This window comes from Bombus pascuorum, chromosome 7, assembly GCF_905332965.1.
Source record: "Bombus pascuorum chromosome 7, iyBomPasc1.1, whole genome shotgun sequence".
Lineage (NCBI taxonomy): Eukaryota > Metazoa > Arthropoda > Insecta > Hymenoptera > Apidae > Bombus > Bombus pascuorum.
The window spans coordinates 13,629,772-13,643,077 of NC_083494.1; the positions used below are offsets into that span (position 1 = coordinate 13,629,772).

General features: G+C 36.4%; 1 protein-coding gene across 10 annotated transcripts in view; it reads right to left on the reverse strand.

Annotated features, from left to right (window-relative positions):
* The window catches only part of LOC132908847 (kinesin-like protein KIF13B), a 173,455-nt gene that overhangs the window by 34,902 nt on the left and 125,247 nt on the right, over positions 1-13,306 (reverse strand). For all 10 annotated transcript variants that reach the window (XM_060963217.1, XM_060963221.1, XM_060963215.1 and 7 more), the window contains exon 3: positions 946-1,109. In XM_060963217.1, coding sequence (XP_060819200.1) covers positions 946-1,109 — 164 coding nt within the window. The remainder of the gene's footprint in view (positions 1-945; positions 1,110-13,306) is intronic.

Consider the following 13,306-nt stretch of genomic DNA (forward strand, 5'->3'; position numbering starts at 1 on the left):
GCAACTATTCTATTATATTATTTTATAATTAAATTTATTATTAGGTTTTTCGTTTTATGAGGAAATAATAGACGCACAATGTTTTTTGTTTTATATTATTTTTATTATTAAAACGCCGCGATATTTCACAGACTTGGTTTCACTTTTGTACGAAGGTGCATTGTTGTAAAAAATATATTTACGAAAGAAAGACACTTTTCGGATAAGCTAATGTTATTTTCGGATAACAAAACTTTTGGTATTCTCAAATGAATGTTCGGATAGGAATGGCTATACCGTAGCAGATATTTAAATAATAAAATCGCGTAGACACGGCTCGTAACAATATAAAATCTCTATATTAGATTCTTCCAAAAGTTTCTCTCGTTTCTTCTATTACTACAAAATGGATGCAACGTAATTCGATAAATTAATATAAAAGAAAAAATGTGGTGCATCTGTTATTTCCTTATAAAAGACAAGAAACTTTTGCGACGACCTAATATTTCGAAACTGCAAAGAAATTTCGAACGTTGCTTCGTAAAGTTCGAATTAAGTTTAAAATTAGTTACACCGTCGTGTGTAACTTTGCCACAGATTCGAATTCCTTCTACCAAATCTACGTTACAGGAAAGCTAGCAGATTATCTAAACATCGTATTAGATACGATTAGGAAGCAAGAAGTTAGGTTTGCCTCGGGTTAGGTTCAGTTAAATCTATCACTATCTGATGCTACCTATAAATCCCAATTCCCTCCACTAAATCTATGTCACCTCGCAGGAGAATCCGCTAGATTCCGTCAGATATCGTTAACGCAAATCACCAATGGCAGGTACAGGGTACGAGGATTTATGTATGTACGTAGAATTTCATTTAGCAAAGCCCAACTCGATCTTTGTATCGTAAAATATATTTTGTTACGTTGGTTCTATGGTTAATCGGTATATCGATGGTATGTTGTCTCACCGGTTTGACCGTAGGCGAAAATGCAGGCGTTGTAACCTTGGAACGCATTGTCCAAAATGTCGCGACCCAGGGCGTCGAACACCACATCTTGATTCGCAAAGTTTTCCACGGCCGGGTCCAGGGAATAGAAACAATGATCGAACGCGAAGGTTTTCGGCTTGCTCCTGTAACAACACGAAAAGGTATGCCATTCGTTAGCACATTTTGTAAAGACTTATTACGAACGTGAAATTAAGCTGACATTTTTTAATTAAGGTCGTTTCAACTGAAAACCTCGAGATAGAAATATTCACCGAAAGCTCAAACGTATGATCGTTGTTTTATGTTTTAGGGAAAAATGAAAAGAAGAAACAGAAGAAAGAAGAAAATGATAGATAAAAGAGGAAGTCGATGGAGATGGCGAGGAAGATGATGAAGATGATAAAATACCAGAAGGAGAAGAAAGGAAAAAGGGAAAAGGAACATTTATATGTGGAATTAGTATCAAAAATTATTTATCTATTAGAGTAATTATTTTCATTTGTCCAGTGTTTTTAATCAAATTTAGAATTGAAATCTCTGATAGAGATTAAATTTCCATTTTAAAAATATGGATAAACCGATGAAATTCAGTCGTTGTTTTACTAAAAATTCAAGCAAAATAACTGTTTATTACACTTTATCGATTATATAATATAGCTACATTATATATTATAGTTTATTAGAACTATTTCACCACTTTATTTAATTGCTAATTATTTAGCAATTTTTAAAAAAAAAATACATTTTATAGTCAAAATATTTGTACAGTAAAATATAAAAATGAAACGAAGAAACAGAAGAGAGAAGAAAATGATGGAGAGGTAGAAGAAGAAGAGATAGAAGAGGAAGTCGAAGAGGAAGAAGTCGATGGAGATGGCGAGGAAGACGATGAAGATGATAAGATACCAGAAGGAGAAGAAAGGAAAAAGAACTGAAAGGGAAAAGGAACATTTATATGTGGAATTAGTATCAAAAATTATTTATCTATTAGAGTAATTATTTTCATTTGTCCAGTGTTTTTAATCAAATTTAAAATTGAAATCTCTGATAGAGATTAAATTTCCATTTTAAAAATATGGATAAACCGATAAAATTCAGTCGTTGTTTTACTAAAAATTCAAGCAAAATAACTTTGTTTATTACACTTTATCGATTATGTAATATAGCTACATTATATATATATATAAAAATACATTTTATAATCAAAATATTTGTACAGTAAAATTTTGGAAATTGAATAGTATAGATTCAATTTTCATTGATACGTCAAAGTATAGTTGGAAACTTCTCGTTTTTATATCTTCGATATATGTATCGTAATATTTGTTCATAAATATAAAATAGAAAATCTCCGGGAGGTTTCTAAAGGAACAATGACATTATTCCGATAATTACACATATTTCTCAGTATCATATCTGTCATCGATTTACGAGCTCCTGGGACTTAGTCGATGAAAAAGTTAGTTGCGTGTCGAGGGCTGATTTGTAACCCTTTCCGATGCCAGAAACGTTTTCGGTATTAAATCCCGACGTTTCCCTCCGGGAATGAAACCGTACGTGAGCCGAGAGTGAAATCGCGTTTACGACACATTACTTCTCAACGTATTTTACCAATAATATTTGAATAATGAAGAGTAATGGCAAGCAACTCGATTCTCATTAATTACCAACGACGTTCCATTTATAAAATAAAAAAAAATTCTCTTCCCACGAACGATCGAACAATTCGATCGTTGTACCTTTAATTTTGATTACTCGACAAAATGTCCTCAAACTCCTCAATTATTAATTAATGCTTATTATTAATGCTGCTGTTATCTTCGAATTTTTATATTCTAATCTATATTGCAAGATATACATATATATTTTTGTAGAAAATAGGGAAAATTTTCAATGCCTTAAGAAAATGTTCGACATAAAATTGAAACGGCAAATCAAACGTAGCAATGACAGTTCCTTCGTCTTTTGCTCAAACTTGAGATACCTTTTGATATTAAAAAGATACGAAAGAAGCTCGAAAGAAGGCAGCATATTAAAATACTATATCAGTAGCGGGAGAATTAATTAACCCTTTAACCTAGGATTGTCCTAATCGACCTAATCTGTCAAAATGCACGATCATTTCTAATGCATTGTTTCTCGGTCGTAGTATAGCAACATATTTTTCTGTAACTCTGTAATTTTTCATATTTTACCTTCATCTTATTTTATTGTATTCCTGTAGTTTCGATACATTATACGAGCCGCTTATTTCGAATTGCAGATCGAGTATATTTTTCGAAAAAATAGAGAAAGCGAGAAATGAGTTTCAATGAATGTATTTCACGAAAGATATTTCAACGTGAACTTTTTATTCATAAACAACGCACGATTTACATTTTAGAATATTCCTTTGTTTTGTTCAATTGAAATTTCGATAAAGAACGCAATTGCAAAATGGCTAATGCGTAATCATTTATTTCGAAATGCGATGCGAGGTCATTTCCTGCGATCTACAGTTTTCTCCAACAGTCGTCGCATCAGTAGAATCAAAAACAAACGATATGAAAATTAAACAGCGGTAGTTTGCTTTTCCTGCTTTTATCCTACAAACGAAGGCGAATTACATTACACGAAACATACACTTTGAACGATTAAAATTTAATCAGTTCTACGATTCACTAATTTCGAACGTAGCGTTCAGGTTCGTTTCTGATACAGAAGGAAGACACTGGCCTGGCTAATTCTCAAAGTAACAGAAGGAAATTGTTCGTGTATTGAGTTCAAATCTACTTAAACATATTGCAGAGAAGTGGACAAACCAAGTAGAGCGTATCAATATTTTTCGATCGATGGAAACGCGGGCGCTTCAACATCTCGAAACAAAGGAAGATGGACTCGCGCCACTTTCAAAATCAACGGTCCATGTACTAATTTTACTAGTTTTTGATACACAAAGTAGATGTGAAACACAGAGTAGGTGTGAAACGCAAAGTAGGAAGCAAAAAGTAGCAAGCGTTTCCATAAATTAGGTGTCATTAGGTGGCATTGACAAAATTTGCAATCACTTAGTTGCCAACGCAATACATTTATTAGTGCAAAAATTGGTTAAAGCGTCTTGTAAAAATTAGTTTAAAATGATTAACTAATTGTATCGTACAGGCTTGTACATTTTAGACGATCAGCTGTGCTCATTTTTTACATTGTCACGAGTGTCAAGAAAGGTTTCAGAGGTAACAAGGATAAAAGCAAGTCATTTTTATGATTTTCTTCTTCGACTAACTACTGACTCTACGAGTCTAGACGTTTCTGGCGTGTAAGTAAATGACGTTGAAGTAACTCTTTTTATTTCACTTCTCCTTATCGTTTGTTGCATATGATACGAGCCCAGCGATCATCTTTTATAATGTAACCATCGTTGGCGCACAGTATGGCATCTGTCACAGCCATCAGAACGCAGAAGCAAAGAGATTCTTCTTAACGTTAGATACTTCACGCTGACATCGCACCTATTTTCCCAACAAATCTGCAACATCTTCCCTGACAGATAAATAGAGCGTACGTTGTTTAAAAAGAATATTAGAAAATAATCGAATAGAAATTCGAGGTTCAATCTCCCAGGACAGATTTGCAACCAAGCGAATGAGTTTTGTTCGAAATTGATGGAGCAATTAGTTTTTCAATTATCGCGCACGCCGGTTTAAAAAAGTTATCGAACGTTGCGCTTAAAACAGTTGATAAACGATAAAAAGAATCGAAATATAAAAAAGGAAAAATTAGATTTCTACCTCGAGACTATATCTACGTCCCAGGAAAACGTCTAGTTCCGTGTAACTAGTAGTTAGAGTAAAAAAAAAAATTCATGAAATTCGCTGGCTTTTGTCGTCGTCACACGAGAATCCGCCCCCTCCCCCTTTCAGGGACTAATCCCGAACGAGCAGACATAACGAAGGGAATTATGTCGCTTCGAGGTTAACAGAGATTCTCCGTTGTACGTGACGGAATAACTAGAGAAAAGGCATTTTCCATCACGCAGGAAATACGAAGGCCCGTTCCATTGGAAATGAAAACGATTTCCTCTTGTCCTGGATATATCAGAGCCACGACCCCTGTTTCAACGTCAAAAGGCTCCAGAAGTCGTTGAAAACGAGCGTCGTTCCACGCATCGGCCGGCTATCGATTTCCTGTCGCATTTTCTCCACGAGTAATCAGTTTCCATCGGTTTTTCCTGTCCCGAGAAGAAAAAAAGAAAAAAAAAAAAAAAAACTGGAACGCTTCGACTTCCAGGCCACACCGAGTCATTACGGGGCTTGTGATTTCGGATAAAATCGTTCGTCGAGGACGAATCACAAAGACATCCACTTCGAGACTGGCCAGAATCATTATCGACGGCCACCCACGCGAAACTTTGCCGATGTTTGCGTTTCGCTTTGAAATTCCAAAGAATCTTCTTGCAGCCTGTGCAAGAAGATCTCCTTCTTCCACTCTTTTTGAGAAGCGTCCGGCTCATACCGATGCGCATTCTATCTTCCAATTTGCGTGAAAGCTTTTGGCTCGAAGTATGAAACGCATATTTTATGTATATTGCTAAATTTTTCTGAAGATTTCTAACTAAGAAGTTTCCTCGTAGCTATTCTTTCTTGCCTCTCCTTTTCTCCTTCTAGGAATGTGTATGGTCGATTCCAATACAAGAGTTTACTAAAGTCCTTGCTCACTTCGTCTAAAATAATTATATCTTCCTGTATTTTACGTTAACGTAATTATTAAGCCACTTGTATCCGCGCGCTGCGACTGTCTTCTATCACCAAGCGACTGCGTGTTTTATTTCCATTTTAATCTAAATAATTTTTTTTAAATAAATAATTTTTACTTTCCTCCTCTGTTATAAAGAATGTAAGATGCGATGTTTGCGAAGTAACATCGTTTTGAACAGTAAATTTTCGATAAACTCCATGAAGAATTCGGATGTCATTCACTGTACCTACGACCGACTGCGCACGGTGATATGGACCAGTCCTCTTAAGTAGAGCCATAATTAAAATGGGTTAACAATCGTAATTTCTCTTTATGCGTTATACCAACCGATAAAAATACAATAAATGCAATTTCAAAGCTTTCGTAGTATATATATTTAAATATCGAATTATATTTTATTATATTCTAATTATTCTCGTATATTCTATACTATTGTTATATACATTCACTTTACATAATAATTTCCATCGAAACGCGATATTTTGCTGCAGTAGAAAACGCAGAAGCGTTGTACAATGTAATGGAAAACAAACTTGTACGGTAATTATTCGTTGAAACTTTCATTTCGCTCACTACTGTACCACATTTCGTTTCTTATAGCTCGATATAATTTCACTTCTTTTAATTACGATGCAAACAAGCGTACAGGTAAAAAGTACGACGAGTTATTAATTAGTTGGCAAAGTATGGCGACACAAAGCTTTGACGGGAGCATGTCAGCGATGGCGAAAAAATTGCCCGTGTAAACCGGGGTCAATATCGATCCACGCCCCCGTTAAGTCCGCTCGACGACTCGCCGGAAACCTTTTGCGTTTGCCATATTCCTCTTCGTGTTTACCCGCCTCGTATTCCGCGATTTTTGCGTGGCCGTGTGTAAACTTTCGACTAGGACGTATCCAACTAATTGTGTTTGCCTTTAATGTGGCTACTTTGAAATTGGGACGCCAACTGCCACGCAGAGTGACGAAACACGCGGGATTACGTTATATCGCGGAGACTTTCTTCTTGTCGAGTAGTAGGCGGCCTACTAGGTATAGCGTGCGATAACTCAAGAAACGAATCTATCGTTTAACAGAGATAATCGCGCGTCTCGTATCGTAATAACATCGACAGCGATAATGGTAAAGCAACGAAGCCAATAATTAACGATAACAATGAAAATATCTAGTAATTTTGCTTATAATTACAGAAATACCGAATTCGTATATTTTCTACGATATCTTTTTCGTATCCTTCTCATATCGACATTCCATACATATTCTATTTGTTTATTCATTCCGTAGAGAATTGTGAATCTTAGTCGCCGAAATAAAGGTATAGGAATATTCACATTACACGTAGAAATGGTATGAAAATAGTTTCATATTTATTTAATATGTGATTTACAAGATATTCGTAGATACTCATTGCACGTGTCTCAGCACTCTTTTTGCCTCACCATCTTTTTACCACTATGCGTACGGAACAGTTGTATTATTTTGTTCTACGAGACGCTACGCACGTACATACTCCCCACACGCTTATACTCATATATGTGTGTCACCACTACGCGGCTAATCCAGTGTAGCAAACAAAATTACATACATCTCAATACACTCTTTATTTTGGTTTCTTATGCGCAGTATCTATGGTAAAGAATGGTTTGTTGAAATAAACGAAGCCTTGTTACGATGTGTCGCTATCAAATGTTACCAAGGCGACACGGTGGTCACCACCAATAAAATAAACGGTCCATTGGGGAAGAAAGTTATCTTACATGAATTTATTATTATTTTGTCATATGTTTTGAATAATAAAAATACTTCCGTAGCATCCTGAGCGAAACGTGATTTTGGCGTGGCAACCAAAGTGTTTAATAGACAATGCTATGTTATCTATATAATTCGAATTTCCACATTTATAGCGATATACGTGCACCCTGATTACGCCAGCTTTCCGCGTTACGTCAACATCGAAACATAAAATACCAGAAGATCGTTATTGTTACGGTATTTGCAACAAAGCTCATAACAGCGATCATGATTTTCACATTGTTCTTCTCGCTCCACTTTCCGTTACATTGCAGCTTACAACAACGGTTATTAATACGTGGACGTGAAATGTAGCATTTATGGTAACGAGGTCTAACAACGTCGCTACGAGCTCTTCAGTATCTAAACTAAATGAACGTTTGCCTGAGTTACCTCTCGACCTTATAATTTGACGAGCGACGTGTAACGACGATGGTGCGGGTTCCCAGAGTGGTAGTTCTTACTCGATATCTCCACGAAATTTCGAGAAATCCAAGCTGGCTAAGCATAAACGTGGTTAAAAGTGATTTCTTCGGAAAGTTTTTACGAGATCGATAGACGACGAGACGATAATCAACGTCGTATCCGTTTTGGAAACGATCGAATCGATTTCAGAGTTCGTAAGCTAGACTCGCCTAAACGACGACCGTTCTTCGTCCCATGAATACGATAAAACTTTTTCCATCGGCCTGTAAACGTGCCAGGAGACGAGCGTCTGCCCTCCACTCTGCCAACTAGAATCGCCGATCTCGTTGCAAGCTGTAGCCATTTAACGACCCCTCGAATCCGAACAACGATTCTGCATCGACACGGCTAATTTGCATAATCGCGTGGATGGACGAGCGTCTGCATGTCCATTGGACGATTAGAAAGCGTTGCGATAGACAACTTTTCCAACGACTAAGGATAAAGCTGCAGAGGAGGCTCGTTTAAATGGGGTTGTTGGCGAAGATACGTTTTGCAGAGCCAGTTTGGGGTGGATCGTTCTCGAGTAGATGGGCCGCTAGTTTTGAAATAATAGTTTTACGATATCCGGGATACGTTGATTCTTCGCAGTAATTATTCAGGATAGTGGTCTTACGTAATCGTATCGATTCTCCTATTTCATAAATAAGCGAAATAAGGAATCGTGTTTTTTTAATAAATTTACGTAAAATTGTATAAAAACATACTTTCTTTTCTATATCTCTTATTGCACACACAGAAGAGCTTAAATACATATAAATAATAAATAAATAAATAAATTTTCGAAATAAAAAGCTGCTCTTTATTTTGCAGTACTATAAGTGTCTTGCTCAATTTTTTTCTTTTCTATGTGTTTTTCACAGAGGCTCGATTTATTCCAACTTCTCTCTCTCAACACACACACACACACATATTTTTCTAACAATATACAGTACAACCCACCTATGGTTGTCTGAATCACTGTCTACGTTACACGTATAAAACATACCCAGGTTTCATGCGAAAATATAAAACACATCCAAAGCATAATATTTGCAACGTACAACGTACCATTTATTTCCATTCTATCCATAAAGCTACGAATTTGCGTACGTATACGCAGAATGCTCATCAACCGCTACAACCACCCACTCTTACTCACGTTAATTCTTTTAATCGAGGCTTCGCATTAAGCATTGTCTATCGCGCAATCTAAAAATACCACGTCCATCAAACGAGACCTTCTCAATCCCTGATAACACACACACACGCACCAATTACAAGCAACACGACATTCGTCCTAAAGTTTATCAAAAATTACAATCTCCCGCTACATCCACCCTTTGTAAAAACAGAAAAAGAGAAACACCCTTTGGCAATTAATAAACACCCCTTCGACTTATCACCAGCAAAGCAAACGCACCTTTCCATGTACAACACGCACAACGCGGAAACAAACCTGCCTTTTTCCCTTCCGAGAGTCCTCTGCGAAGCAAACTCTTGTCCGTCGTTAACAACGCGACGAGGACAACGCCTGGTCGTTCACCTCCTTTGGAGAATCGTGTCGAAAGGGAAGAAAGAAAAAATGGTGGGGGTGGCGGAAACAACACTTGGCACACGCGAATTGGGCCGACATCGCGTCATAGAAACAGACGGAGAGATTCGTTTTCGCGTTTTGTAGCACGTTACGGGGACACGGTGCGCAAAAGGCGACGTAGGCCGCTCGATAGTCCCTGTTTTAATCGAGAGCCGAGCCTCTCGAGCTGGCCGGCTGGCCATCGCGTGACAAAATCCCTTTCGATGTGCATCTACCGGGTGTACAGGAAATGGCGTATCTTCTCGATGGAAAATTCTACGAGTCAGAATAAGGGCCAGTTTGGTGCGATTAGCACAGTTTGAGAAAAGACTAGTCTTGGTATTAGGTCGTCCGAAAAGTTTCTTTCGTTTTATAAGGAAATAATAGACGCACAATGTTTTTTGTTTCATTGTATTGAATTATGCACAAACACAATAATAGAAGTATAACGAAATGGATCATACTTACATAGAAACAGAAATTGCTGTTCGTCTATTATCACCTTATGAAACGAAAGAAACTTTTCGGACAACCTAATACTTACGCGACAGAGCGTTTTCAGCTATACGGTTGGTATACGGTCGATATGATAGTTTAAACGTTGGTAACTGATCATTTATTTATAATTATAATATTCGTTGATCTTGTTAAATAAAGTAACGTTTTAAAAGTAAAATTACACAGCGAAACTGTTATAATAACATGTTTTTTAATATTTCAAGCCTTTTAAACTTTCGTTTCTTCGCATCGTACTGTACGTTTCGGTTATATGATTGGCGGACACGCGAACTTTCGTGTAACAAGAAATATACATGTCATACGTGTTACAGATGTACAGGCGTTAATAAGGTGTTGTTAAAAAATGAACTCCCTTTTTCGAAGGTCGTGGTTCTATTTATATATATATACACTATTAAATAAAATAATGGAAACATGTTACACGTATATACGCCATATATATGTATATGACATGTAACAGCTGTTTCCATTATCTTATATTAGGTTGTCCGAACCTAATATATTTATACAACATTTGTATAATTTGTATTGTAACATTTATACAAACATGAAACCTAGTCAGTCGAACGTTGTGATCCTTATTTTGGTAGAACAAAATGGATCATACGTAAATCGATAAAATAATCTAAAACGGAAAATGTTGTGCATCCATTATTTCCTTATAAAACAAAAGAAACTTTTTGGACGACCTAATAGAATTTTATCTACTATTTAATACGTAAAATAATACATATTTTGTTGTATATACGCAATCTTACATATTGTACATACATAATCTATTATTTAATAACAGAAAAGCCTGTTATTTGTCATATACGTACACGATGTATAAGATTTTTCTATTTCATTATTTTGTTCCATCCTTGTATACAGCTATATATAGATACACGACCTTCCAAAAACTGAATACATTTTTTATTAACACCTTTTGTACATACGTAGAAATACAGGCTCCTTGGTATACATGTAGGTGAGCTGTAACGACCTTCGACACGCAAACCTCTGCGGTGGTCAGACCGTCAGTAGTAGAGGTATACAGGTGGTCAGGCAATGGAACTGGGTTATAACGGTTGGCATAAATGCTCGCGTTCGGAGCTGACGTTTAGCAAACTACGATTCGGAAATTCCGTATTACAGTTTGGATTTTTACGGCCGTTCCTATTCTCTTCCAAATTTTCCAAGTGGTTCAGAAATTTATTTTTAGAATATCTTCGTCGAAGTAGGTAAAAGAGGATAATTTATTTTCTACACAATAACGCGGAAGATCTTCGTTCGCTGATTTGTTATAGATATCGTTAATTGTATGTATCGTTAATGGTTACCATTTAAATTAATTAACCAACAAATAAATTAACTTTATTGGAAGTTGTTTAATATCTCGAAATTCTCATTTATTCTGGAACGTCGAAATAACTAACAATTTCTCGATGTAAAATGAAAATGAATTGTAGTTTCGTCGAAGTCTCTTCCATGATTCTTTAGAATTATCGAATATTGGATGGAAATTGTCTGTAGCCTAGGAAAAGGTTAACTAGAATTGCGTATTAATCTACGTTACGATTTTTATTTAAAAAAAGGAACTGCAGATTCCGCTTTGTCGAGGCATAAAATTGAACGGGAGAAATTGCGGATCATGTTACGTTTAATACGCTTTACATTTCGAGGCGTGTAGAAGCAAGGAAATAGCCGATCTTCAAGGGATTTCTCTCTTCAAACGTTCGACGTTTCCAACGTTTGCACAGTCTTCAAAATAAATAGTCGGGAAAGTGATCGAAGCTTCGAGTAACTATAACGTGCACCAAGTTTCCAACCTGTGATCGTAACTGCAAATATACTCACACATATACGATGTCATCCGCAGGATAGAAGAGACGAAGAAAAGCATCGAAGAAAAGAAAAACAAGTCGGATGGTGTAAAATCAAATTTGATATGTAAATTTCTGCGAGCAAGAAGGTCAGTTTTAAAATACAATACAAGCATCCATAAAACTTTTCACGTATTTTACAGGATATTTAACAATTTTAAACTACACACTCTCGCCATAAAATTTGCGTATTATACGATAAGAAGACTAAAAGGGTTGTTTAACACCAGAATTATTAAACCGGTTAAAACGATCGATACGAGATCTCTGGTATTTCCAAAAAATGTACGCGTTCGTAACAATATCATCCACCATCATCGTTAATTTCCATTTCATTCGAACGAAAGTATGATCGCTTGTACATCTTCGTCTTCGTGTGTATCGCTTTAATAACTTTATTTCAATTAATTCGATATTTATATAAAATTCCAGCTCGTTGAACATAGGATCGCAGAAAAAATTATGCAACAATTTTCACGCAGCGTAAAATTCAATAAATTCAACGCTATCGTCCAATATTTGCCGCTATACTTTCCCACGTAGAAGCTTTAATTTTCCAAATCATCTACAATGGAATTTCATTGCACGCGGCAAGTATAGGAAGCTTTTCTTTTCAATTTCGCACAGACAAGCGAGATACATCGGACTAAGACCGCTGAATCGGACCTCTGAAACGAATTATTCACGATCGAAGCAAGGCTGGACGAGTCTCGAGGGGAAGGATGCAGATCGGTGAAAGCAGAAGGGACAGCGCTGCAGGCGGCGGATGTTCACGGGGAACACTGAATCAGGCCTTTAACGAAGGTAAACTTAATTAAGGTAGTTGTCGCTGGTACAGCACAGGCTGCGTGGGTCGAGCCAATAAATCGAGGATTTCGCTTCATAGTAATATACCGATGCGACGCATTGACCAGTCGGCCAGGGGAACTTGAAATTCACTCTGCTCTGCCAACCGTTTCACGTAGAATCGTTTCATTTCAATGTCATTGTACATTCACCCTTTTAGTTGGCAATTACGTTAAAAATGTCTGTAAGTGGATTTACAGTGGCTACAAAATATTTTCTTTTATGTTATTTATTATTTATTTATTTATTGCCGTGTCGATCGATGCTCTTTGAAAAGTTCTTCGTTATTCCTGATGACTTTCATCGGTCTTTTAGTGCACCTATATCTCTTACATTATCTTAATAAACGATTTAAGCGGATAAAAATGTCTTTTCCTTATTATGTGTTAAAATGTTCCTCGTTTCTTCTTTTAGTGGTAATTCCAATGTTAATTAATTAACAACGCGTCTATAAGTAATTATATAGATACTTATCGCTCACATTGTATACGTTTTTCGTATAGGAAAATAACCAATTCTGGATATTTAAAACTCTTGTACGTTGTTAGTCGTACGACCAATGACAG